The 27,856-nt window shown below is 49.7% G+C and overlaps 1 protein-coding gene across 1 annotated transcript in view; it reads right to left on the reverse strand.

Annotated features, from left to right (window-relative positions):
• PLEC (plectin) overlaps nt 1-27,856 on the reverse strand; it is a 647,147-nt gene that overhangs the window by 96,938 nt on the left and 522,353 nt on the right. Inside the window, exons 54-59 of the mRNA XM_063924739.1 lie at nt 17,649-17,777; nt 5,211-5,381; nt 4,965-5,120; nt 3,078-3,284; nt 1,161-1,283; nt 819-988 (exon numbers count right to left, since the gene is read on the reverse strand). Of these exons, the coding sequence (XP_063780809.1) occupies nt 819-988; nt 1,161-1,283; nt 3,078-3,284; nt 4,965-5,120; nt 5,211-5,381; nt 17,649-17,777 (956 nt within the window). The remainder of the gene's footprint in view (nt 1-818; nt 989-1,160; nt 1,284-3,077; nt 3,285-4,964; nt 5,121-5,210; nt 5,382-17,648; nt 17,778-27,856) is intronic.

Genomic DNA, 27,856 nt, shown 5'->3' on the forward strand with positions numbered 1-27,856 from the left:
TGTACTGTACTGTACTGATTTATCCTTATTGTTTGCCCTCTGTACGACGCTGCAGACTATCTGTGGAACCCGATAAACAAATAATAATAATAATAATATCTCTCTATCCCACGTAGTGAGAGGTCTGTGGAATAAGTACGTATGTAATGGTTAGCATTACTGCCTCACAGCACTGAGGCCTTGGGTTCAATTCCCACCATGGCCCTAACTGTGTGGAGTTTGTATATTCTCCCCGTACTTGCGTGGGTTTGCTCTGGGTGCTCCGGTTTCCTCCCACAATCCTTACTGCTAGGTTCATTGTCTTCCTACAGTAGTGAACCCTAGTGTGTAAGTGTGTGTGTGTGTGTGTGTGTGTGTGTGTGTGTGTGTGTGTGTACATTGGCAGACTAGATGGGCCAAGCGGTTCTTATCTGCCGTCACATTCTATGTTTCCTTGTAAGTCACATATATACAGCTGGGAGGAACCTGTATCTGAGACATTACAGATACCAGTCCCTGTGCTGAGGCCCTTACAGAGCAGGTGGATGGAGGGAACCGGTGCTGAAGACTGTGCGTCAGGTTACCCCGCAGGTAAAGGTGGAGGAAGCGGGCGCGGTGCAGACAGCCCCAATGGGTAAATGAGGACAATGATGGAGTTATCCGGGTAACACACCGCCCCCGGTACACAGCAACCATTGCTGGCCGGCTACCAGCTTCCTCTATACAAGTGAGGAGAAGAAGGAGAGAGCCTGGGACAGGATGTAACAGCAGCTGCTGGCGGCCATCTTGTATGTGGCGCTGTCATACCTATGTAACATGCCCTTAGTAGGAGCCTGTACCTCTCGGTGGATCTATTGCAGACGTGTTCCCATCGCTCTCTCAGCTGCCCCAGAGACTCGTCCATCTTCTGTCCATCCTCCGGCAGCCGGACCTTCTCCCTCAGTGCGCGGCCGCTGCGCAGGGTAGCCTCATACACGGGACGCTTAGAGCGGAGGATCTTCTGGAACTCCTGGAACAATCACATGGGGCTGAGTAATGTTACGCTGACAGACAGAGGGGTATACAGCTTGGCACATGGAACGCATTCCACACCCAATGCCACTTACTGTGCCCCAGTAATGGTGGCGCCTCCTCACTGGAGCTGGCTGTGGGATTGGTTGGCTACATAGTGGCTACAGTACCTTGTGCTGACCCAGCTGCTGTTTAATGTGTTCCTGGCTGACACTGGTATCCATCTGCTGCGAGTCCACACTCTGATCCACCTCCTGCAGCCACTCCAGCAGCATCCGCCGAGATTCGCTGTACTGCGGGGGCAACAACATCACTGAGTACAGCCTGACACATAATCACTAGCTTCCCTTCCACCTACTGTGAGCCCACCTAGCTCCTCAGTGTATTGCAGTATAGGATCAGTGCACAGTTACATACTAGTCCATCAATCCATGCATGTGCCCTATATCACCCACAACAGGCAGCGATACATAAATGGCACTCATCACTGCTGCAAAAAGAGTAATTTTATTCACTGGTGTGTTCTATGTATTGTATATCAAGCCCCAAGATTCTCTCTGTATTGCATGAATGTCATTAGAATGCTCTTTGTATTGTATATAAAGCACTAGGATGCTCTTTGTATTGTATAAGTCACTAGAATGTACTATGTACTGTATAGCAGTCACTAGAATGCTCTCTGTATTGTATGTTACTAGAATGCTCTTTGTATTATATATATATATATATATATATATATCACTATAATGCTCTCTCTAGTGTATATCAGTCACTAGAATGCTCTCTGTATTGTATATCAGTCACTAGGATGCTCTTTGTATTGTATATATCACTATAATGCTCTCTGTATTGTATATCAGTCACTAGAATGCTCTCTGTATTGTATATCAGTCACTAGAATGCTCTCTGTATTGTATATCAGTCACTAGGATGCTCTCTGTATTGTATATCAGTCACTAGCATGCTCTTTGTATTGTATACATCACTATAATGCTCTCTCTATCATATATCAGTCACTCGAATGCTTTCTGTATTGTATATCAGTCACTAGGATGCTCTTTGTATTGTATATATCACTATAATGCTCTCTATTGTATATAAGTCACTAGAATGCTCTCTGTATTGTATATCAGTCACTAGGATGCTCTTTGTATTGTATATATCACTATAATGCTCTCTCTATTGTATATCAGTCACTAGAAGGCTCTCTGTATTGTATATCAGTCACTAGGATGCTCTTTGTATTGTATATATCACTATAATGCTCTCTCTATTGTATACCAGTCACTAGAATGCTCTCTGTATTGTATATCAGTCACTAGGGTGCTCTTTGTATTGTATATATCACTATAATGCTCTCTCTATTGTATATCAGTCACTAGAATGCTCTCTGTATTGTATGTAAGTCACTAGGATGCTTTCTGTATTGTATATCAGTCACTATAATGATCTCTGTATTGTATATTCGTCACTAGGATGCTCTTGTATGCTCTCTCTTCTGTTGACTCACATTACATATGCCTGCTCCTGGTTCAGAAGCAAGCAATAAACCTCCTCCCAATCACTATGACTTTAAATATGCATGTATGGTTATTAACTAATAAACGGATTAAACTGAACAGCAGAGGCGGATGTTACACAGGAAGATGCAGTAGAAGATACAGTATGTCCGGTGTGTTTGTTAGCTGGATGTTGCTGTGGATGCTCAGTGATGTGGTCGGTGTAAGTTGAGTGGAATGTTCAGGACTGCTCTGCAGAATATCCTCCTCGTTCTGCTTTCCGCTGTTGCATCTCAAGTTTTTCTCTTGCGGATTCTGAACTTATGCGTTTCGCAGGTAATTACCTCTATGAATTTTGTTCTGTCCAGAAATCTCCCATATTATACCCCGACCACATCACACAGCGAATTAACACCGTCGTCCCCTCAGCACTATAATGCAGAATGTACGGTATGTAGAGGGAAGGGCATGAAAGTCTCCACCCATCCCCAGTCTGCTGTCCTCAGTGTCAGATGCCATATATATCTCTGTACCGTGCCTCCATGGGACAGTACATGCAGACTGCTGTGTGACCGGGCGGGTACTCACTTGCTTGGCTTGTCTCCGGGACTCCTCCAGGCTGCGGCCCCTCTCTGCCGCCCTCTCCTGCACCTTTCCCAGCCGCTCCCGGCCACTCTGTACCAAGGTTTGGGTCATGTCCCCCTCCTGCTTCCGGCTTACGTCCTTCAGTCGGGAACAGACAGACTCCAGCGTGGACAACTTCTCCGCATGGAGGTGAATCTCCTGTACCAGACCCTGAGAGAAGGAGGTAAAGCTATCACCGCCAGTACTTATTATGGTATATAATAATATATTAGTAGATTATATATATATATATATATATATATATATATATACACACACACAGTACATCCGGAAATTATTCACAGCACATTTTGTTATGTTACAGCCTTATTAATTTTTCCCCTCAAAATTCTACACACAATACCTCATAACGACAACGTGCAAAAAGATTTTTGAGATTTTTGCATTATCCAGAAATGGAAGAAAATCGGAATCACCAGGACTCTTCCTAGAGCTGGCCGGCGGTCTAAACTCAGCGATCGGGAGAGAAGGGCCCTAGTCAGCAGGTGACCAAGAACCAGATGGTCACTCTGTCAGAGCTACAACATTCCTCTGTTGAGAGAGGAGAACCTTCCAGAAGGACAACCATCTCTGCAGCTTCCACCAATCAGGCCTGTATGGTAGAGTGGCCAGACAGAAGCCACTCCTTAGTAAAAAGCATATGGCAGCCCACTTGGAGTTTGCCAAAATGCACCTGTAGGACTCTCAGACCATGAGAAACAAAATTCTCTGGTCTGATGAGACAAAGATTGAACTCTCTGGCGTGAATGCCAGGCGTCATGTTTGGAGGAAACCATGCACCGCTCATCACCAGGCCAATACCATCCCTACAGTGAAACATGGTGGTGGCAGCATCATGCTGTGGGGATGTGTTTTAGCGGCAGGAACTGGGAGACTAGTCAGGATAGAGGGAAAGTTGAATGCAGCAATGTACAGAGACATCCTGGATGAAAACCTGCTCCAGAGCGCTCTTGACCTCAGACTGGGGCGACGGTTCATTTTTCAGCAGGACAACGACCCTAAGCACACAGCCAAGATATCAAAGGAGTAGCTTCAGGACAACTCTGTGAATGTACTTGAGTGGCCCAGCCAGAGCCCAGACTTGAATCCGATTGAACATCTCTGGAGAGATCGGAAAATGGCTGTGCACCGACGCTTCCCATCCAACCTGATGGAGCTTGAGAGGTGCTGCAGAGGAATGGGCCAAAGTGCCCAAAAATAGGTGTGCCAAGCATGTGGCATCATATTCAAAAAGACGCGAGGCTGTAATTGCTGCCAAAGGTGCATCAACAAAGTACTGAGCAAAGGCTGTGAATACTTATGTACATGTGATTTTTTTGTTTTTTTATTTTTAATAAATTTGCAAAAATCTCAAAAAATCTTTTTTCACGTTGTCATTATGGGGTATTGTGTGTAAAATTTTGAGAGAAAAAATGTATTCCATTATAGAATAAGGCTGTAACATAACAAAATGTGGAAAAAGTGAAGTGCTGTGAATACTTTCCGGATGCACTGTATGTATATATATATATATATATATATATATTAGAATCTTCATTCAGAACTATTGGATTAGACCATTAATGCTGGTCAGTTGTCACGCTTTCCACTAATGCCACACCAGTAAGGCGGTCCTGACGTATGGTGCAGAGCAGAACAGTAAACCTCCATGTTTCTGTGCATTACCCTATTTACAGATTAGTTGCTGTTCACTATTAATGTATTTTCTCATTATTTCCGTCCTCCATGCTGCCGCATTTTATTTTTTGGGCCACAACTGTAGTTGTGCGTTTGTTGCGCAGTTACATGTGACAAGGCCCCCTGTGTAGGACACTTTGCACCACGACGCACCTTGTGCTCCTGGATTTGGTTGGTCACCGTTTCTAGGACAACGCTGGGAGATCCGGCCATGTTGAGACGTCCCTCAGCCTGCCCGATCCACTGAGACACTTCCTGCATGGTGCTGTGGAACTCTGTGATCATGGCCAGGCCGTCCGACAGGCACCCCTGAGACACACACACATACAATACAACCATCAGTACACACCCAGGTGTACACACAACACAATACATCCAGGTGTATAACCAAGCACTCACTTTCCTGTCCTGCACCTTGCTGGACGCACTTTCCCATTTCTGATCCAATATCCGGATTTGATGCTCAACGCTTGAACCCCGTGGGTGGGGGCTGGTGGCCAACAGGCGCTGGAGCCGGTCATTGACGCTGTTATACGTGTGTTGCTTGGATTCCATCTCCTTACAAAGGTCCTGCAGAGTCAGAGACAGGAGCAGAGTGTTAGGATGCAATGGAGGGAAATAGGAGACTGAGCACATAGGGTCCTAGAAGAGCAGGAGGACGGGGACTCAGGAGACCGTATCGAGGGCAGGGGGCAGAAGACCAAGAGAAAAGTGTAGAGGGCAGGCGCAGAGTTCTTGTGGAACTGAGCAACATGAAGACACATTGGGGGTAATTCCAAGTTGATCGCAGCAGGATTTTTTTAGCAGTTGGGCAAAACCATGTGCACTGCAGGGGGGGGGCAGATATAACATGTGCAGAGAGAGATAGATTTGGGAGGGGTGTGTTCAATCTGCAATCTAATTTGCAGTGTAAAAATAAAGCAGCCAGTATTTACCTTGCACAGAAACAAAATAACCCACCCATATCTAACTCTCTCTGCAAATGTTATATCTGCCCCCCCCCCCCCCCCCCCCCTGCAGTGCACATGGTTTTGCCCAACTGCTAAAAAAAATCCTGCTGCGATCAACTTGGAATTACCCCCATGGTACTGGGTACAGTGCAGGAGGCAGAGGAATCAGGTAACAGGTAGAGTGCAGGAGGCAGAGGAAACAGGTAACAGGTAGAGTGCAGGAGGCAGAGGAATTAGGTAACAGGTAGAGTGCAGGAGGCAGAGGAATCAGGTAACAGGTAGAGTGCAGGAGACAGGAATCAGGTTACAGGTAGAGTGCAGGAGGCAGAGGAATCGGGTAACAGGTAGAGTGCAGGAGGCAGAGGAATCAGGTAACAGGTAGAGTGCAGGAGGCAGTGGAATCAGGTAACAGGTAGAGTGCAGGAGGCAGAGAAATGAGGTAACAGGTAGAGTGCAGGAGGCAGTGGAATCAGGTAACAGGTAGAGTGCAGGAGGCAGAGGAATCGGTTAACAGGAAGAGTGCAGGAGGCAGAGGAATTGGGTAACAGGTACAGTGCAGGAGGCAGAGGAATTGGGTAACAGGTAGAGTGCAGGAGGCAGAGGAATTGGTTAATAGGAAGAGTGCAGGAGGCAGAGGAATCAGGTAACAGGTAGAGTGCAGGAGGCAGAGGAATCGGGTAACAGGTAGAGTGCAGGAGGCAGAGGAATTAGGTAACAGGTAGAGTGCAGGAGGCAGAGGAATCGGGTAACAGGTAGAGTGCAGGAGGCAGAGGAATTAGGTAACAGGTAGAGTGCAGGAGGCAGAGGAATCGGGTAACAGGTAGAGTGCAGGAGGCAGAGGAATTGGGTAACAGGTAGAGTGCAGGAGGCAGAGAAATTGGGTAACAGGTAGAGTGCAGGAGGCAGAGAAATTGGGTAACAGGTAGAGTGCAGGAGGCAGAGGAATTGGGTAACAGGTAGAGTGCAGGAGGCAGAGGAATCGGTTAACAGGTAGAGTGCAGGAGGCAGAGGAATCAGGTAACAGGTAGAGTGCACGAGGCAGAGGAATGAGGTAACAGGTAGAGTGCAGGAGGCAGAGGAATGAGGTAACAGGTAGAGTGCAGGAGGCAGGGGAATCAGGTAACAGGTAGAGTGCAGGAGGCAGAGGAATCAGGTAACAGGTAGAGTGCAGTAGGCAGAGGAATCGGGTAACAGGTAGAGTGCAGGAGGCAGGGGAATGAGGTAGCAGGTAGAGTGCAGGAGGCAGAGGAATCAGGTAGCAGGTAGAGTGCAGGAGGCAGGGGAATGAAGTAACAGGTAGAGTGCAGGAGGCAGTGGAATCAGGTAACAGGTAGAGTGCAGGAGGCAGAGGAATCAGGTAGCAGGTAGAGTGCAGGAGGCTGGGGAATGAGGTAACAGGTAGAGTGCAGGAGGCAGAGGAATCAGGTAACAGGTAGAGTGCAGGAGGCAGAGAAATGAGGTAACAGGTAGAGTGCAGGAGACAGTGGAATCAGGTAACAGGTAGAGTGCAGGAGGCTGGGGAATGAGGTAACAGGTAGAGTGCAGGAGGCAGAGGAATCAGGTAACAGGTAGAGTGCAGGAGGCAGAGGAATCAGGTAACAGGTAGAGTGCAGGAGGCAGGGGAATCAGGTAACAGGTAGAGTGCAGGAGGCAGGGGAATCAGGTAACAGGTAGAGTGCAGGAGGCAGAGGAATCAGGTAACAGGTAGAGTGCAGGAGGCAGAGGAATCAGGTAACAGGTAGAGTGCAGGAGGCAGTGGAATCAGGTAACAGGTAGAGTGCAGGAGGCAGAGGAATGAGGTAACAGGTAGAATGCAGGAGGCAGTGGAATGAGGTAACAGGTAGAGTGCAGGAGGCAGAGGAATGAGGTAACAGGTAGAATGCAGGAGGCAGAGGAATGAGGTAACAGGTAGAGTGCAGGAGGCAGAGAAATGAGGTAACAGGTAGAGTGCAGGAGGCAGAGGAATCAGGTAACAGGTAGAGTGCAGGAGGCAGAGGAATCAGGTAACAGGTAGAGTGCAGGAGGCAGAGGAATCAGGTAACAGGTAGAGTGCAGGAGGCAGAGGAATCCGGTAACAGGTAGAGTGCAGGAGGCAGTGGAATCAGGTAAAAGGTAGAGTGCAGGAGGCAGTGGAATCAGGTAACAGGTAGAGTGCAGGAGGCAGAGGAATCAGGTAACAGGTAGAGTGCAGGAGGCAGAGGAATCGGTTAACAGGTAGAGTGCAGGAGGCAGTGGAATCGGGTAACAGGTAGAGTGCAGGAGGCAGAGGAATCGGGTAACAGGTAGAGTGCAAGAGGCAGTGGAATCAGGTAACAGGTAGGAGGCAGGGGAATGAGGTGACAGGTAGAGTGCAGGAGGCAGGGGAATCAGGTAGCAGGTAGAGTGCAGGAGGCAGGGGAATGAAGTAACAGGTAGAATGCAGGAGGCAGTAGAATCAGGTAACAGAAGAAGTGCAGAAAGCTGGGGAATGAGGTAACAGGTAGAGTGCAGGAGGCAGAGGAATCAGGTAACAGGTAGAGTGCAGGAGGCAGAGGAATCAGGTAACAGGTAGAGTGCAGGAGGCAGAGGAATCAGGTAACAGGTAGAGTGCAGGAGGCAGAGAAATGAGGTAACAGGTAGAGTGCAGGAGGCAGAGGAATCAGGTAACAGGTAGAGTGCAGGAGGCTGGGGAATGAGGTAACAGGTAGAGTGCAGGAGGCAGAGGAATCGGGTAACAGGTAGAGTGCAGGAGGCAGAGGAATCGGTTAACAGGTAGAGTGCAGGAGGCAGAGGAATCAGGTAACAGGTAGAGTGCACGAGGTAGAGGAATGAGGTAACAGGTAGAGTGCAGGAGGCAGAGGAATGAGGTAACAGGTAGAGTGCAGGAGGCAGAGAAATGAGGTAACAGGTAGAGTGCAGGAGGCAGTGGAATCGGGTAACAGGTAGAGTGCAGGAGGCTGGGGAATGAGGTAACAGGTAGAGTGCAGGAGGCAGAGGAATCAGGTAACAGGTAGAGTGCAGGAGGCAGAGAAATGAGGTAACAGGTAGAGTGCAGGAGGCAGAGGAATCGGGTAACAGGTAGAGTGCAGGAGGCAGAGGAATTGGGTAACAGGTAGAGTGCAGGAGGCAGAGGAATCGGTTAACAGGTAGAGTGCAGGAGGCAGAGGAATGAGGTAACAGGTAGAGTGCACGAGGCAGAGGAATGAGGTAACAGGTAGAGTGCAGGAGGCAGAGGAATGAGGTAACAGGTAGAGTGCAGGAGGCAGAGGAATGAGGTAACAGGTAGAGTGCAGGAGGCAGGGGAATCAGGTAACAGGTAGAGTGCAGGAGGCAGAGGAATCAGGTAACAGGTAGAGTGCAGTAGGCAGAGGAATCGGGTAACAGGTAGAGTGCAGGAGGCAGGGGAATGAGGTAACAGGTAGAGTGCAGGAGGCAGAGGAATCAGGTAGCAGGTAGAGTGCAGGAGGCAGGGGAATGAAGTAACAGGTAGAGTGCAGGAGGCAGTGGAATCAGGTAACAGGTAGAGTGCAGGAGGCAGAGAAATGAGGAAACAGGTAGAGTGCAGGAGGCAGTGGAATGAGGTAACAGGTAGAGTGCAGGAGGCAGAGGAATCAGGTAGCAGGTAGAGTGCAGGAGGCTGGGGAATGAGGTAACAGGTAGAGTGCAGGAGGAAGAGGAATAAGGTAACAGGTAGAGTGCAGGAGGCAGAGAAATGAGGTAACAGGTAGAGTGCAGGAGACAGTGGAATCAGGTAACAGGTAGAGTGCAGGAGGCTGGGGAATGAGGTAACAGGTAGAGTGCAGGAGGCAGAGGAATCAGGTAACAGGTAGAGTGCAGGAGGCAGGGGAATCAGGTAACAGGTAGAGTGCAGGAGGCAGGGGAATCAGGTAACAGGTAGAGTGCAGGAGGCAGAGGAATCAGGTAACAGGTAGAGTGCAGGAGGCAGAGGAATCAGGTAACAGGTAGAGTGCAGGAGGCAGTGGAATCGGGTAACAGGTAGAGTGCAGGAGACGGGGTATCAGGTAACAGGTAGAGTGCAGAAGGCAGAGGAATGAGGTAACAGGTAGAATGCAGGAGGCAGTGGAATCAGGTAACAGGTAGAGTGCAGGAGCCGGGGTATCAGGTAACAGGTAGAATGCAGGAGGCAGTGGAATCAGGTAACAGGTAGAGTGCAGGAGGCTGGGGAATGAGGTAACAGGTAGAGTGCAGGAGGCAGAGGAATCGGGTAACAGGTAGAGTGCAGGAGGCAGAGGAATCGGTTAACAGGTAGAGTGCAGGAGGCAGAGGAATCGGTTAACAGGTAGAGTGCAGGAGGCAGAGGAATCAGGTAACAGGTAGAGTGCACGAGGCAGAGGAATGAGGTAACAGGTAGAGTGCAGGAGGCAGAGGAATGAGGTAACAGGTAGAGTGCAGGAGGCAGAGGAATGAGGTAACAGGTAGAGTGCAGGAGGCAGAGAAATGAGGTAACAGGTAGAGTGCAGGAGGCAGTGGAATCGAGTAACAGGTAGAGTGCAGGAGGCTGGGGAATGAGGTAACAGGTAGAGTGCAGGAGGCAGAGGAATCAGGTAACAGGTAGAGTGCAGGAGGCAGAGAAATGAGGTAACAGGTAGAGTGCAGGAGGCAGAGGAATCGGGTAACAGGTAGAGTGCAGGAGGCAGAGGAATTGGGTAACAGGTAGAGTGCAGGAGGCAGAGGAATCGGTTAACAGGTAGAGTGCAGGAGGCAGAGGAATGAGGTAACAGGTAGAGTGCACGAGGCAGAGGAATGAGGTAACAGGTAGAGTGCAGGAGGCAGAGGAATGAGGTAACAGGTAGAGTGCAGGAGGCAGAGGAATGAGGTAACAGGTAGAGTGCAGGAGGCAGGGGAATCAGGTAACAGGTAGAGTGCAGGAGGCAGAGGAATCAGGTAACAGGTAGAGTGCAGTAGGCAGAGGAATCGGGTAACAGGTAGAGTGCAGGAGGCAGGGGAATGAGGTAACAGGTAGAGTGCAGGAGGCAGAGGAATCAGGTAGCAGGTAGAGTGCAGGAGGCTGGGGAATGAGGTAACAGGTAGAGTGCAGGAGGAAGAGGAATCAGGTAACAGGTAGAGTGCAGGAGGCAGAGAAATTAGGTAACAGGTAGAGTGCAGGAGGCAGTGGAATCAGGTAACAGGTAGAGTGCAGGAGGCAGAGGAATCGGTTAACAGGAAGAGTGCAGGAGGCAGAGGAATTGGGTAACAGGTACAGTGCAGGAGGCAGAGGAAATGGGTAACAGGTAAAGTGCAGGAGGCAGAGGAATTGGTTAATAGGAAGAGTGCAGGAGGCAGAGGAATCAGGTAACAGGTAGAGTGCAGGAGGCAGAGGAATCGGGTTACAGGTAGAGTGCAGGAGGCAGAGGAATTGGGTAACAGGTAGAGTGCAGGAGGCAGAGGAATTGGTTAATAGGAAGAGTGCAGGAGGCAGAGGAATTAGGTAACAGGTAGAGTGCAGGAGGCAGAGGAATCGGGTTACAGGTAGAGTGCAGGAGGCAGAGGAATCAGGTAACAGGTAGAGTGCAGGAGGCAGAGGAATCGGTTAACAGGTAGAGTGCAGGAGGCAGAGGAATTAGGTAACAGGTAGAGTGCAGGAGGCAGAGGAATCGGGTAACAGGTAGAGTGCAGGAGGCAGAGGAATTAGGTAACAGGTAGAGTGCAGGAGGCAGAGGAATCGGGTAACAGGTAGAGTGCAGGAGGCAGAGGAATCAGGTAACAGGTAGAGTGCAGGAGGCAGAGGAATCGGGTAACAGGTAGAGTGCAGGAGGCAGAGGAATTGGGTAACAGGTAGAGTGCAGGAGGCAGAGGAATTGGGTAACAGGTAGAGTGCAGGAGGCAGAGGAATTGGGTAACAGGTAGAGTGCAGGAGGCAGAGGAATCGGTTAACAGGTAGAGTGCAGGAGGCAGAGGAATCAGGTAACAGGTAGAGTGCACGAGGCAGAGGAATGAGGTAACAGGTAGAGTGCAGGAGGCAGAGGAATGAGGTAACAGGTAGAGTGCAGGAGGCAGTGGAATCAGGTAACAGGTAGAGTGCAGGAGGCAGAGGAATCAGGTAACAGGTAGAGTGCAGGAGGCAGAGGAATCAGGTAACAGGTAGAGTGCAGTAGGCAGAGGAATCGGGTAACAGGTAGAGTGCAGGAGGCAGGGGAATGAGGTAGCAGGTAGAGTGCAGGAGGCAGAGGAATCAGGTAGCAGGTAGAGTGCAGGAGGCAGGGGAATCAGGTAACAGGTAGAGTGCAGGAGGCAGAGGAATCAGGTAACAGGTAGAGTGCAGGAGGCAGAGGAATCAGGTAACAGGTAGAGTGCAGGAGGCAGAGGAATCAGGTAACAGGTAGAGTGCAGGAGGCAGTGGAATCAGGTAACAGGTAGAGTGCAGGAGGCAGAGGAATGAGGTAACAGGTAGAATGCAGGAGGCAGTGGAATGAGGTAACAGGTAGAGTGCAGGAGGCAGAGGAATGAGGTAACAGGTAGAATGCAGGAGGCAGAGGAATGAGGTAACAGGTAGAGTGCAGGAGGCAGAGAAATGAGGTAACAGGTAGAGTGCAGGAGGCAGAGGAATCAGGTAACAGGTAGAGTGCAGGAGGCAGAGGAATCAGGTAACAGGTAGAGTGCAGGAGGCAGAGGAATCAGGTAACAGGTAGAGTGCAGGAGGCAGAGGAATCCAGGTAACAGGTAGAGTGCAGGAGGCAGTGGAATCAGGTAACAGGTAGAGTGCAGGAGGCAGAGGAATCAGGTAACAGGTAGAGTGCAGGAGGCAGAGGAATCGGTTAACAGGTAGAGTGCAGGAGGCAGTGGAATCGGGTAACAGGTAGAGTGCAGGAGGCAGAGGAATCGGGTAACAGGTAGAGTGTAAGAGGCAGTGGAATCAGGTAACAGGTAGGAGGCAGGGGAATGAGGTGACAGGTAGAGTGCAGGAGGCAGGGGAATCAGGTAGCAGGTAGAGTGCAGGAGGCAGGGGAATGAAGTAACAGGTAGAATGCAGGAGGCAGTAGAATCAGGTAACAGAAGAAGTGCAGAAGGCTGGGGAATGAGGTAACAGGTAGAGTGCAGGAGGCAGAGGAATCAGGTAACAGGTAGAGTGCAGGAGGCAGAGGAATCAGGTAACAGGTAGAGTGCAGGAGGCAGAGGAATCAGGTAACAGGTAGAGTGCAGGAGGCAGAGAAATGAGGTAACAGGTAGAGTGCAGGAGGCAGAGGAATCAGGTAACAGGTAGAGTGCAGGAGGCTGGGGAATGAGGTAACAGGTAGAGTGCAGGAGGCAGAGGAATCGGGTAACAGGTAGAGTGCAGGAGGCAGAGGAATCGGTTAACAGGTAGAGTGCAGGAGGCAGAGGAATCAGGTAACAGGTAGAGTGCACGAGGTAGAGGAATGAGGTAACAGGTAGAGTGCAGGAGGCAGAGGAATGAGGTAACAGGTAGAGTGCAGGAGGCAGAGAAATGAGGTAACAGGTAGAGTGCAGGAGGCAGTGGAATCGGGTAACAGGTAGAGTGCAGGAGGCTGGGGAATGAGGTAACAGGTAGAGTGCAGGAGGCAGAGGAATCAGGTAACAGGTAGAGTGCAGGAGGCAGAGAAATGAGGTAACAGGTAGAGTGCAGGAGGCAGAGGAATCGGGTAACAGGTAGAGTGCAGGAGGCAGAGGAATTGGGTAACAGGTAGAGTGCAGGAGGCAGAGGAATCGGTTAACAGGTAGAGTGCAGGAGGCAGAGGAATGAGGTAACAGGTAGAGTGCACGAGGCAGAGGAATGAGGTAACAGGTAGAGTGCAGGAGGCAGAGGAATGAGGTAACAGGTAGAGTGCAGGAGGCAGAGGAATGAGGTAACAGGTAGAGTGCAGGAGGCAGGGGAATCAGGTAACAGGTAGAGTGCAGGAGGCAGAGGAATCAGGTAACAGGTAGAGTGCAGTAGGCAGAGGAATCGGGTAACAGGTAGAGTGCAGGAGGCAGGGGAATGAGGTAACAGGTAGAGTGCAGGAGGCAGAGGAATCAGGTAGCAGGTAGAGTGCAGGAGGCAGGGGAATGAAGTAACAGGTAGAGTGCAGGAGGCAGTGGAATCAGGTAACAGGTAGAGTGCAGGAGGCAGAGAAATGAGGAAACAGGTAGAGTGCAGGAGGCAGTGGAATGAGGTAACAGGTAGAGTGCAGGAGGCAGAGGAATCAGGTAGCAGGTAGAGTGCAGGAGGCTGGGGAATGAGGTAACAGGTAGAGTGCAGGAGGAAGAGGAATCAGGTAACAGGTAGAGTGCAGGAGGCAGAGAAATGAGGTAACAGGTAGAGTGCAGGAGACAGTGGAATCAGGTAACAGGTAGAGTGCAGGAGGCTGGGGAATGAGGTAACAGGTAGAGTGCAGGAGGCAGAGGAATCAGGTAACAGGTAGAGTGCAGGAGGCAGGGGAATCAGGTAACAGGTAGAGTGCAGGAGGCAGGGGAATCAGGTAACAGGTAGAGTGCAGGAGGCAGAGGAATCAGGTAACAGGTAGAGTGCAGGAGGCAGAGGAATCAGGTAACAGGTAGAGTGCAGGAGGCAGTGGAATCGGGTAACAGGTAGAGTGCAGGAGACGGGGTATCAGGTTACAGGTAGAGTGCAGAAAGCAGAGGAATGAGGTAACAGGTAGAATGCAGGAGGCAGTGGAATCAGGTAACAGGTAGAGTGCAGGAGCCGGGGTATCAGGTAACAGGTAGAATGCAGGAGGCAGTGGAATCAGGTAACAGGTAGAGTGCAGGAGGCTGGGGAATGAGGTAACAGGTAGAGTGCAGGAGGCAGAGGAATCGGGTAACAGGTAGAGTGCAGGAGGCAGAGGAATCGGTTAACAGGTAGAGTGCAGGAGGCAGAGGAATCAGGTAACAGGTAGAGTGCACGAGGCAGAGGAATGAGGTAACAGGTAGAGTGCAGGAGGCAGAGGAATGAGGTAACAGGTAGAGTGCAGGAGGCAGAGGAATGAGGTAACAGGTAGAGTGCAGGAGGCAGAGAAATGAGGTAACAGGTAGAGTGCAGGAGGCAGTGGAATCGGGTAACAGGTAGAGTGCAGGAGGCTGGGGAATGAGGTAACAGGTAGAGTGCAGGAGGCAGAGGAATCAGGTAACAGGTAGAGTGCAGGAGGCAGAGAAATGAGGTAACAGGTAGAGTGCAGGAGGCAGAGGAATCGGGTAACAGGTAGAGTGCAGGAGGCAGAGGAATTGGGTAACAGGTAGAGTGCAGGAGGCAGAGGAATCGGTTAACAGGTAGAGTGCAGGAGGCAGAGGAATGAGGTAACAGGTAGAGTGCACGAGGCAGAGGAATGAGGTAACAGGTAGAGTGCAGGAGGCAGAGGAATGAGGTAACAGGTAGAGTGCAGGAGGCAGAGGAATGAGGTAACAGGTAGAGTGCAGGAGGCAGGGGAATCAGGTAACAGGTAGAGTGCAGGAGGCAGAGGAATCAGGTAACAGGTAGAGTGCAGTAGGCAGAGGAATCGGGTAACAGGTAGAGTGCAGGAGGCAGGGGAATGAGGTAACAGGTAGAGTGCAGGAGGCAGAGGAATCAGGTAGCAGGTAGAGTGCAGGAGGCTGGGGAATGAGGTAACAGGTAGAGTGCAGGAGGAAGAGGAATCAGGTAACAGGTAGAGTGCAGGAGGCAGAGAAATTAGGTAACAGGTAGAGTGCAGGAGGCAGTGGAATCAGGTAACAGGTAGAGTGCAGGAGGCAGAGGAATCGGTTAACAGGAAGAGTGCAGGAGGCAGAGGAATTGGGTAACAGGTACAGTGCAGGAGGCAGAGGAAATGGGTAACAGGTAAAGTGCAGGAGGCAGAGGAATTGGTTAATAGGAAGAGTGCAGGAGGCAGAGGAATCAGGTAACAGGTAGAGTGCAGGAGGCAGAGGAATCGGGTTACAGGTAGAGTGCAGGAGGCAGAGGAATTGGGTAACAGGTAGAGTGCAGGAGGCAGAGGAATTGGTTAATAGGAAGAGTGCAGGAGGCAGAGGAATTAGGTAACAGGTAGAGTGCAGGAGGCAGAGGAATCGGGTTACAGGTAGAGTGCAGGAGGCAGAGGAATCAGGTAACAGGTAGAGTGCAGGAGGCAGAGGAATCGGTTAACAGGTAGAGTGCAGGAGGCAGAGGAATTAGGTAACAGGTAGAGTGCAGGAGGCAGAGGAATCGGGTAACAGGTAGAGTGCAGGAGGCAGAGGAATTAGGTAACAGGTAGAGTGCAGGAGGCAGAGGAATCAGGTAACAGGTAGAGTGCAGGAGGCAGAGGAATCAGGTAACAGGTAGAGTGCAGGAGGCAGAGGAATCAGGTAACAGGTAGAGTGCAGGAGGCAGAGGAATCGGGTAGCAGGTAGAGTGCAGGAGGCAGGGGAATGAAGTAACAGGTAGAGTGCAGGAGGCAGTGGAATCAGGTAACAGGTAGAGTGCAGGAAGCAGAGAAATGAGGAAACAGGTAGAGTGCAGGAGGCAGTGGAATGAGGTAACAGGTAGAGTGCAGGAGGCAGAGGAATCAGGTAGCAGGTAGAGTGCAGGAGGCTGGGGAATGAGGTAACAGGTAGAGTGCAGGAGGAAGAGGAATCAGGTAACAGGTAGAGTGCAGGAGGCAGAGAAATGAGGTAACAGGTAGAGTGCAGGAGACAGTGGAATCAGGTAACAGGTAGAGTGCAGGAGGCTGGGGAATGAGGTAACAGGTAGAGTGCAGGAGGCAGAGGAATCAGGTAACAGGTAGAGTGCAGGAGGCAGGGGAATCAGGTAACAGGTAGAGTGCAGGAGGCAGGGGAATCAGGTAACAGGTAGAGTGCAGGAGGCAGAGGAATCAGGTAACAGGTAGAGTGCAGGAGGCAGAGGAATCAGGTAACAGGTAGAGTGCAGGAGGCAGTGGAATCGGGTAACAGGTAGAGTGCAGGAGGCAGAGGAATTGGGTAACAGGTAGAGTGCAGGAGGCAGAGGAATGAGGTAACAGGTAGAGTGCTGGAGCCGGGGTATCAGGTAACAGGTAGAGTGCAGGAGGCAGGGGTATCAGGTAACAGGTAGAGTGCAGGAGCCGGGGTATCAGGTAACAGGTAGAGTGCCGGAGGCAGAGGAATCAGGTAACAGGTAGAGTGCAGGAGGCAGTGGAATCAGGTAACAGGTAGTGTGCAGGAGGCAGAGGAATCAGGTAACAGGTAGAGTGCAGGAGGCAGAGGAATCAGGTAACAGGTAGAGTGCAGGAGGCAGAGGAATGAGGTAACAGGTAGACTGCAGGAGCCGGGGTATCAGGTAACAGGTAGAGTGCAGGAGGCAGGGGTATCAGGTAACAGGTAGAGTGCAGGAGCCGGGGTATCAGGTAACAGGTAGAGTGCAGGAGGCAGAGGAATCAGGTAACAGGTAGAGTGCAGGAGGCAGTGGAATCAGGTAACAGGTAGAGTGCAGGAGCAGGGGTATCAGGTAACAGGTAGAGAGCAGGGGTATCAGGTAACAGGTAGAGTGCAGAAGGCAGAGGAATGAGGTAACAGGTAGAATGCAGGAGGCAGTGGAATCAGGTAACAGGTAGAGTGCAGGAGCCGGGGTATCAGGTATCAGGTAGAGTGCAGGAGGCAGTGGAATCAGGTAACAGGTAGAGTGCAGGAGCCGGGGTATCAGGTAACAGGTAGAATGCAGGAGGCAGTGGAATCAGGTAACAGGTAGAGTGCAGGAGCCGGGGTATCAGGTAACAGGTAGAGTGCAGGAGGCAGTGGAATCAGGTAACAGGTAGAGTGCAGGAGCCGGGGTATCAGGTAACAGGTAGAGTGCAGTAGCCAGGGTATCAGGTAACAGGTAGAGTGCAGGAGGCAGTGGAATCAGGTAACAGGTAGAGTGCAGTAGCCAGGGTATCAGGTAACATGTAGAGTGCAGGAGCCGGGGTATCAGGTAACAGGTAGAGTGCAGGAGGCAGTGGACAGGGTGTACAGTAGTTGCTGCGTCTCTCACCAGGTGTTTGGTTAGAGCATCTCTGGTGGATTCTGGGTGCCCCCAGGCTGGTTTGGATAAGGACAGACGTGCCTCCACCTGCTCCAGCCACTGCAGGAGGTCGGTGATCTCCAGGGTCACATCCTGCACCTGAGAAGGGACACGAGCGGTATTGCTGTAGATTACGTACATACGGTGTACAATAAAAACTGTTACTCGCTATACAAGAGGACAAAACAGAGCGTACAGTATGTCACAGGCGTATACACCTGACACATTGTGCGTGCCGCCTGCATGTAGGTGGACACAATGACACAATGGGGGTCATTTTGAGTTGATCGTAGCTGTGCTAAATTTAGCATAGCTACGGTCAGGCACTCAGACATGCGGGGGGACGCCCAGCACAGGGCTAGTCCGCCCCGCATCTCAGTCCGGCCCCCAGTTTATACCCCGCCACATACACATCAATGTGACGCCAGCTCTCGCACACTAGAGTTGTGTCTACCTGTGGGGTAAAGTGGGCAAAACTATTTATAAGCGCAGTCTGCAAACGTGTAACCTGCCGCACCAAGGCTCATCCTCCCACCACTTTAGTATCACCGCCTTTCCAGTAGTCCCCTGTATGGTAAGTCTACGGGCGGTATCCTATTACCTACGGTAAAACAACGGTGGCAGAAAGCGGTGGCGATTTTCCCCGATGTTTCACCGTGTTATTTTTAATTTTTTTACAGGCTATCCTATAGAGATGAGCGGGTTCGGTTTCTCTGAATCCGAACCCGCCAGAACTTCATGTTTTTTTTCACGAGTCCGAGCGACTCGGATCTTCCCGCCTTGCTCGGTTAACCCGAGCGCGCCCGAACGTCATCATGACGCTGTCGGATTCTCGCGAGGCTCGGATTCTATCGCGAGACTCGGATTCTATATAAGGAGCCGCGCGTCGCCGCCATTTTCACACGTGCATTGAGATTGATAGGGAGAGGACGTGGCTGGCGTCCTCTCCGTTTAGACACTTGATTTACTAATTTTGGGGAGCATTAGGAGTACTCAGTAGTGTACAGTGCAGAGTTTTGCTGATAGTGACCAGTGACCACCACTTTTATTTATAATCCGTTCTCTGCCTGAAAAAAGCGATACACAGCACACAGTGACTCAGTCACATACATACCATATCTGTGTGCACTGCTCAGGCTCAGGCCAGTGTGCTGCATCATCTATTATCTATATATAATATTATATATCTGTCTGACTGCTCAGCTCACACAGCTTATAATTGTGGGGGAGACTGGGGAGCACTACTGCAGTGCCAGTTATAGGTTATAGCAGGAGCCAGGAGTACATAATATTATATTAAAATTAAACAGTGCACACTTTTGCTGCAGGAGTGCCACTGCCAGTGTGACTAGTGACCAGTGACCTGACCACCAGTATATAATATTAGTAGTATACTATCTCTTTATCAACCAGTCTATATTAGCAGCAGACACAGTACAGTGCGGTAGTTCACGGCTGTGGCTACCTCTGTGTCGGCACTCGGCAGCCCGTCCATAATTGTATTTCTCTATCGTCCTAGTGGATGCTGGGGTTCCTGAAAGGACCATGGGGAATAGCGGCTCCGCAGGAGACAGGGCACAAAAAAGCAAAGCTTTAGGATCAGGTGGTGTGCACTGGCTCCTCCCCCTATGACCCTCCTCCAAGCCAGTTAGATTTTTGTGCCCGGCCGAGAAGGGTGCAATCTAGGTGGCTCTCCTAAAGAGCTGCTTAGGAAAGTTTAGCTTAGGTTTTTTATTTTACAGTGAGTCCTGCTGGCAACAGGATCACTGCAACGAGGGACTTAGGGGAGAAGAAGTGAACTCACCTGCGTGCAGGATGGATTGGCTTCTTTGCTACTGGACATCAGCTCCAGAGGGACGATCACAGGTACAGCCTGGATGGTCACCGGAGCCTTGCCGCCGGCCCCCTTGCAGATGCTGAAGTAAGAAGAGGTCCAGAATCGGCGGCAGAAGACTCCTCAGTCTTCTAAAGGTAGCGCACAGCACTGCAGCTGTGCGCCATTTTCCTCTCAGCACACTTCACACGGCAGTCACTGAGGGTGCAGGGCGCTGGGAGGGGGGCGCCCTGGGAGGCAAATGAATACCTATTTTGGCTAAAAATACCTCACATATAGCCTCCGGGGGCTATATGGAGATATTTAACCCCTGCCAGAATCCGTTAAGAGCGGGAGACGAGGCCGCCGAAAAAGGGGCGGGGCCTATCTCCTCAGCACACAGCGCCATTTTCCCTCACAGAAAGGCTGGAGGGAAGGCTCCCAGGCTCTCCCCTGCACTGCACTACAGAAACAGGGTTAAAACAGAGAGGGGGGGCACTAATTTGGCGATATGCTTATATATATATTAAGATGCTATAAGGGAAAACACTTATATAAGGTTGTCCCTATATAATTATAGCGTTTTTGGTGTGTGCTGGCAAACTCTCCCTCTGTCTCTCCAAAGGGCTAGTAGGTCCTGTCCTCTATCAGAGCATTCCCTGTGTGTGTGCTGTGTGTCGGTACGTGTGTGTCGACATGTAGGAGGACGATGTTGGTGAGGAGGCGGAGCAATTGCCTGTAATGGTGATGTCACTCTCTAGGGAGTCGACACCGGAATGGATGGCTTATTTAGGAAATTACGTGATAATGTCAACACGCTGCAAGGTCGGTTGACGACATGAGACGGCCGACAAACAATTAGTACGGTCCAGACGTCTCAAAAACACCGTCAAGGGTTTTAAAACGCCCGTTTACTTTAGTCGGTCGACACAGACACAGACAGGGACACTGAATCCAGTGTCGACGGTGAATAAACAAACGTATTCCTTATTAGGGCCACACGTTAAAGGCAATGAAGGAGGTGTTACGTATTTCTGATACTACAAGTACCACAAAAGAGGGTATTATGTGGGATGTGAAAAAACTACCATAGTTTTTCCTGAATCAGATAAATTAAATAAAGTGTGTGATGATGCGTGGGTTCCCCCCGATAGAAAATTATGGGCGGTATACCCTTTCCCGCCAGAAGTTAGGGCGCGTTGGGAAACACCCCTTAAGGTGGATAAGGCGCTCACACGCTTATCAAAACAAGTGGCGGTACCGTCTATAGATAGGGCCGTCCTCAAGGACCAGCTGACAAGGCTGGAAAATATAATAAAAAGTATATACACACATACTGGTGTTATACTGCGGCCAGCGATCGCCTCAGCCTGGATGTGCAGAGCTAGGGTGGCTTGGTCGGATTCCCTGACTAAAAATATTGATACCCTTGACAGGGACAGTATTTTATTGACTATAGAGCATTTCTATATATGCGAGATGCACAGAGGGATATTTGCACTCTGGCATCATGAATAAACGCGATGTCCATAACTGCCAGAAGATGTTATGGACACGACAGTGGTCAGGTGATGCAGATTCCAAACGGCACAGTATGGCCGTATAAAGGAAGAGGACTTGTTTGGGGTCGGTCCATCGGACCTGGTGGTCACGGCAACTGCTGGAAAATCCACCGTTTTTTACCCTAAGTCACATATCTGCAGAAAAAGACACCGTCTTTTCAGCCTCAGTCCTCTCGTCCCTATAAGATCATATCTGCCCAGGGATAGAGGAAAGGGAAGAAGACTGCAGCAGGCAGCCTATTCCCAGGAACAGAAGCGTTTCACCGCGTCTGACAAGTTCTCAGCATGGCGCTGAGACCGTACAGGACCCCTGGATCCTACAAGTAGTATCCCGGGGGTACAGATGGGAATGTCGAGACGTTTCCCCTTCGCAGGCTCCTGAAGTCTGCTTTACCAAGTCTCCCTCCGACAAGGAGGTAGTATGGGAAAAAATTCACAAGCTGTATTCCCAGCAGGTGACAATTAAATTACCCCTCCTACTACAGAAAAGGGGTATTATTCCACACTATATTGTGGTACTGAAGCCAGAAGGCTAGGTGAGACTTATTCTAAAAAAAAAAAAAAAAAAAATTTTTTTTGAACACTTACAAAGGTTCAAATTAAGATGAAGTCACTCAGAGCAGTGATAACGAACCAGGAAGAAGGGGACTATATAGTGTCCCGGGACATCAGGGATGCTTACCTCTATGTCCCAAATTTGCCCTTCTCACTAAGGGTACCTCAGGTTCGTGGTGCAGAACTGTCACTATCAGTTTCAGACGCTGCCGTTTGGATTGTCCACGGCACCCCGGGGTCTTTACCAAGGTAATGGCCGAATTGATGATTCTTCTTCGAAGAAAGGGCGTCTAAATTATCCCTTACTTGGACGATCTCCTGATAGGGGCATAGTCCAGGGAACAGTTGGAGGTCGGAGTAGCACTATCTCGGATACTGCTACAATCAGCACGGGTGGATTCTAAATATTCCAAAATCGCAGCTGATCCCGACGACACGTCTGCTGTGCCTAGGGATGATTCTGGACACAGTCCAGAAAAAGGTGTTTCTCCCGGAAGAGAAAGCCAGGGAGTTATCCGAGCAAGTCAGGAACCTCCTAAAAACAGTGCATCATTGCACAAGGGTCCTGGTAAAAATGGTGGCTTCCTACGAAGCAATTCCATTCGGCAGATTTCACGTAAGAACTTTTCAGTGGGATCGGCTGGACAAATGGTCCGGATCGCATCTTCAGATGCATCAGCGGATAACCCAATATCCAAGGACAAGGGTGTCTCTCCTGTGGTGGTTATAGAGTGCTCATCTTCTAGAGGGCCGCAGATTCGGCATTCAGGATTGGATGCTGGTAACCACGGAGCCCAGCCTGAGAGGCTGGGGAGCAGTCACACAAGGGAAAAATTTCCAGGGAGTGTGATCAAGTATGGAGACTTTTCTCCACATAAATATACTGGAGCTAAGGGTAAATTTATAATGCTCTAAGCTTAGCAAGACCTCTGCTTCAAGGTCAGCCGGTATTGATCCAGTGGGAAAAACATCACGGCAGTCGCCCACGTAAACAGACAGGGCGACACAAGAAGCAGGAGGGCAATGGCAGAAACTGCAAGGACTTTTCGCTGGGCGGAAAATCATGTGATAACACTGTCAGCAGTTTTTCATCCCGGGAATGGAAACTGGGAAGCAGACTTCCTCAGCACGACCTCCACCCGGGAGAGTGGAAACTTCATTGAGAAGTTTTTTCCACATGATTGTAAACCGTTGGGAAATACCAAAGGTGGACATGATGGCGTCCCGTCTGAACAAAAAACGGGACAGGTATTGCGCCAGGTCAAGAGACCCTCAGGCAATAGATGTGGACGTTCTGGTAACACCGTGGGTGTACCAGTCGGTGTATGTGTTCCCTCCTCTGCTTCTCATACCTAAGGTGCTGAGAATTATAAGACGTAGAGGAGTAAGAACTATACTCATGGCTCCGGATTGGCCAAGGAGGACTTGGTACCCGGAACTTCAAGAGATGCTTACAGAGGTCTTATGGCCTCTGCCGCTAAGAAGGGACTTGCTTCAGCAAGTACCATGTCTGTTCCAAGACTTACCGCAGCTGCGTTTGTCGGCATGGAGATGGAAAGCCGGATCCTAAGGGAAAAAAGGCATTCCGGAAGAGGTCATTCCTACCCTGGTCAAAGCCAGAAAGGAGGTGACCGCACAACATTATCACCACGTGTGGCGAAAATATGTTGCGTGGTGTGAGGCCAGGAAGGCCCCACAAAGAAATTTCAACTCGGTCGTTTCCTGCATTTCCTGCAAACAGGAGTGTCTATGGGCCTCAAATTGGGGTCCATTAAGGTTCAAATTCGGCCCTGTAAATTTTCTTCCAGAAAGAATTGGCTTCAGTTCCTGAAGTCCAGAAGTTTGTCAAGGGAGTATTGCATATACAAAACCCTTTTTTGTGCCTCCAGTGGCACTGTGGGATCTCAACGTAGTTCTGGGATTCCTCAAATCACATTGGTTTAAAACCAGTCAAATATGTGGATTTGAAGCATCTCACATAAAAAGTGACCATGCTCTTGGCCCTGGCCTGGACCAGGCGAGTGTCAAATTGGTGGTTTTTTCTCAAAAAAGCCCATATCTGTTTGTCCATTCGGACAGGGCAGAGCTGCGGACTCGTCCCCAGTTCTCTCCCTAAGGTGGTGTCAGTGTTTCACCTGAACCAGCTTATTGTGGTGCCTTGCACCTACTAGGGACTTGGAGGACTCCAAGTTGCTAGAAGTTGTCAGGGCCCTGAAAATATGTTCCAGGACAGCTGGAGTCAGAAAATCTGACTCGCTGTTTATACTGTATGCACCCAACAAGTTGGGTGCGCCTGCTTCTAAGCAGTCGATTGCTCGTTGAATTTGTAACACAATTCAACTTGCACATTCTGAGGCAGGCCTGCCACAGTCTAAATCGGTTAAGGCCCATTCCACAAGGAAGGTGGGCTCATCTTGGGCGGCTGCCCGAGAGGTCTCGGCATTACAACTCTGCCGAGCAGCTACGTGGTCAGGGGAGAACACGTTTGTAAATTTCTACAAATTTGATATCCTGGCAAAAGAGGACCTGGAGTTCTCTCATTCGGTGCTGCAGAGTCATCCGCACTCTCCCGCCCGTTTGGGAGCTTTGGTATAATCCCCATGGTCCTTTCAGGAACCCCAGCATCCACTAGGACGATAGAGAAAATAAGAATTTACTTACCGATAATTCTATTTCTCGGAGTCCGTAGTGGATGCTGGGCGCCCATCCCAAGTGCGGATTATCTGCAATACTTGTACATAGTTACAAAAATCGGGTTATTATTGTTGTGAGCCATCTTTTCAGAGGCTCCGCTGTTATCATACTGTTAACTGGGTTTAGATCACAAGTTGTACGGTGTGATTGGTGTGGCTGGTATGAGTCTTACCCGGGATTCAAAATTCCTCCCTTATTGTGTACGCTCGTCCGGGCACAGTACCTAACTGGCTTGGAGGAGGGTCATAGGGGGAGGAGCCAGTGCACACCACCTGATCCTAAAGCTTTGCTTTTTTGTGCCCTGTCTCCTGCGGAGCCGCTATTCCCCATGGTCCTTTCAGGAACCCCAGCATCCACTACGGACTCCGAGAAATAGAATTATCGGTAAGTAAATTCTTATTATACCAGTGACCTAACCGTGGTTTTTTTTTCTTTCTTTATACATACATACTAGTTACGAGTATACTATCTCTTTATCAACCAGTCTATATATTAGCAGCAGACACAGTACAGTGCGGTAGTTCACGGCTGTGGCTACCTCTGTGTCGGCACTCGGCAGCCCGTCCATAATTGTATATACCAGTGACCTAACCGTGGTTTTTTTTTCTTTCTTTATACATACATACTAGTTACGAGTATACTATCTCTTTATCAACCAGTCTATATATTAGCAGCAGACACAGTACAGTGCGGTAGTTCACGGCTGTGGCTACCTCTGTGTCGGCACTCGGCAGCCCGTCCATAATTGTATATACCAGTGACCTAACCGTGGTTTTTTTTTCTTTCTTTATACATACATACTAGTTACGAGTATACTATCTCTTTATCAACCAGTCTATATATTAGCAGCAGACACAGTACAGTGCGGTAGTTCACGGCTGTGGCTACCTCTGTGTCGGCACTCGGCAGCCCGTCCATAATTGTATATACCAGTGACCTAACCGTGGTTTTTTTTTCTTTCTTTATACATACATACTAGTTACGAGTATACTATCTCTTTATCAACCAGTCTATATATTAGCAGCAGACACAGTACAGTGCGGTAGTTCACGGCTGTGGCTACCTCTGTGTCGGCACTCGGCAGCCCGTCCATAATTGTATATACCAGTGACCTAACCGTGGTTTTTTTTTCTTTCTTTATACATACATACTAGTTACGAGTATACTATCTCTTTATCAACCAGTCTATATATTAGCAGCAGACACAGTACAGTGCGGTAGTTCACGGCTGTGGCTACCTCTGTGTCGGCACTCGGCAGCCCGTCCATAATTGTATATACCACCTAACCGTGGTTTTTTTTTCTTTCTTTATACATACATACTAGTTACGAGTATACTATCTCTTTATCAACCAGTCTATATATTAGCAGCAGACACAGTACAGTGCGGTAGTTCACGGCTGTGGCTACCTCTGTGTCGGCATTCGGCAGCCCGTCCATAATTGTATATACCAGTGACCTAACCGTGGTTTTTTTTTCTTTCTTTATACATACATACTAGTTACGAGTATACTATCTCTTTATCAACCAGTCTATATATTAGCAGCAGACACAGTACAGTGCGGTAGTTCACGGCTGTGGCTACCTCTGTGTCGGCACTCGGCAGCCCGTCCATAATTGTATACTAGTATCCAATCCATCCATCTCCATTGTTTACCTGAGGTGCCTTTTAGTTGTGCCTATTAAAATATGGAGAACAAAAATGTTGAGGTTCCAAAATTAGGGAAAGATCAAGATCCACTTCCACCTCGTGCTGAAGCTGCTGCCACTAGTCATGGCCGAGACGATGAAATGCCAGCAACGTCGTCTGCCAAGGCCGATGCCCAATGGCATAGTACAGAGCATGTCAAAACCAAAACACCAAATATCAGTAAAAAAAGGACTCCAAAACCTAAAATAAAATTGTCGGAGGAGAAGCGTAAACTTGCCAATATGCCATTTACCACACGGAGTGGCAAGGAACGGCTGAGGCCCTGGCCTATGTTCATGGCTAGTGGTTCAGCTTCACATGAGGATGGAAGCACTCAGCCTCTCGCTAGAAAACTGAAAAGACTCAAGCTGGCAAAAGCACCGCAAAGAACTGTGCGTTCTTTGAAATCCCAAATCCACAAGGAGAGTCCAATTGTGTCGGTTGCGATGCCTGACCTTCCCAACACTGGACGTGAAGAGCATGCGCCTTCCACCATTTGCACGCCCCCTGCAAGTGCTGGAAGGAGCACCCGCAGTCCAGTTCCTGATAGTCAGATTGAAGATGTCAGTGTTGAAGTACACCAGGATGAGGAGGATATGGGTGTTGCTGGCGCTGGGGAGGAAATTGACCAGGAGGATTCTGATGGTGAGGTGGTTTGTTTAAGTCAGGCACCCGGGGAGACACCTGTTGTCCGTGGGAGGAATATGGCCGTTGACATGCCAGGTGAAAATACCAAAAAAATCAGCTCTTCGGTGTGGAGGTATTTCACCAGAAATGCGGACAACAGGTGTCAAGCCGTGTGTTCCCTTTGTCAAGCTGTAATAAGTAGGGGTAAGGACGTTAACCACCTCGGAACATCCTCCCTTATACGTCACCTGCAGCGCATTCATAATAAGTCAGTGACAAGTTCAAAAACTTTGGGTGACAGCGGAAGCAGTCCACTGACCAGTAAATCCCTTCCTCTTGTAACCAAGCTCACGCAAACCACCCCACCAACTCCCTCAGTGTCAATTTCCTCCTTCCCCAGGAATGCCAATAGTCCTGCAGGCCATGTCACTGGCAAGTCTGACGAGTCCTCTCCTGCCTGGGATTCCTCCGATGCATCCTTGCGTGTAACGCCTACTGCTGCTGGCGCTGCTGTTGTTGCCGCTGGGAGTCGATGGTCATCCCAGAGGGGAAGTCGTAAGCCCACTTGTACTACTTCCAGTAAGCAATTGACTGTTCAACAGTCCTTTGCGAGGAAGATGAAATATCACAGCAGTCATCCTACTGCAAAGCGGATAACTGAGTCCTTGACAACTATGTTGGTGTTAGACGTGCGTCCGGTATCCGCCGTTAGTTCACAGGGAACTAGACAATTTATTGAGGCAGTGTGCCCCCGTTACCAAATACCATCTAGGTTCCACTTCTCTAGGCAGGCGATACCGAGAATGTACACGGACGTCAGAAAAAGACTCACCAGTCTCCTAAAAAATGCAGTTGTACCCAATGTCCACTTAACCACGGACATGTGGACAAGTGGAGCAGGGCAGGGTCAGGACTATATGACTGTGACAGCCCACTGGGTAGATGTATGGACTCCCGCCGCAAGAACAGCAGCGGCGGCACCAGTAGCAGCATCTCGCAAACGCCAACTCTTTCCTAGGCAGGCTACGCTTTGTATCACCGCTTTCCAGAATACGCACACAGCTGAAAACCTCTTACGGCAACTGAGGAAGATCATCGCGGAATGGCTTACCCCAATTGGACTCTCCTGTGGATTTGTGGCATCGGACAACGCCAGCAATATTGTGTGTGCATTAAATATGGGCAAATTCCAGCACGTCCCATGTTTTGCACATACCTTGAATTTGGTGGTGCAGAAT

The sequence above is a fragment of the Pseudophryne corroboree genome, chromosome 5 (genome assembly GCF_028390025.1).
Source record: "Pseudophryne corroboree isolate aPseCor3 chromosome 5, aPseCor3.hap2, whole genome shotgun sequence".
Taxonomy (NCBI): Eukaryota; Metazoa; Chordata; class Amphibia; order Anura; family Myobatrachidae; genus Pseudophryne; species Pseudophryne corroboree.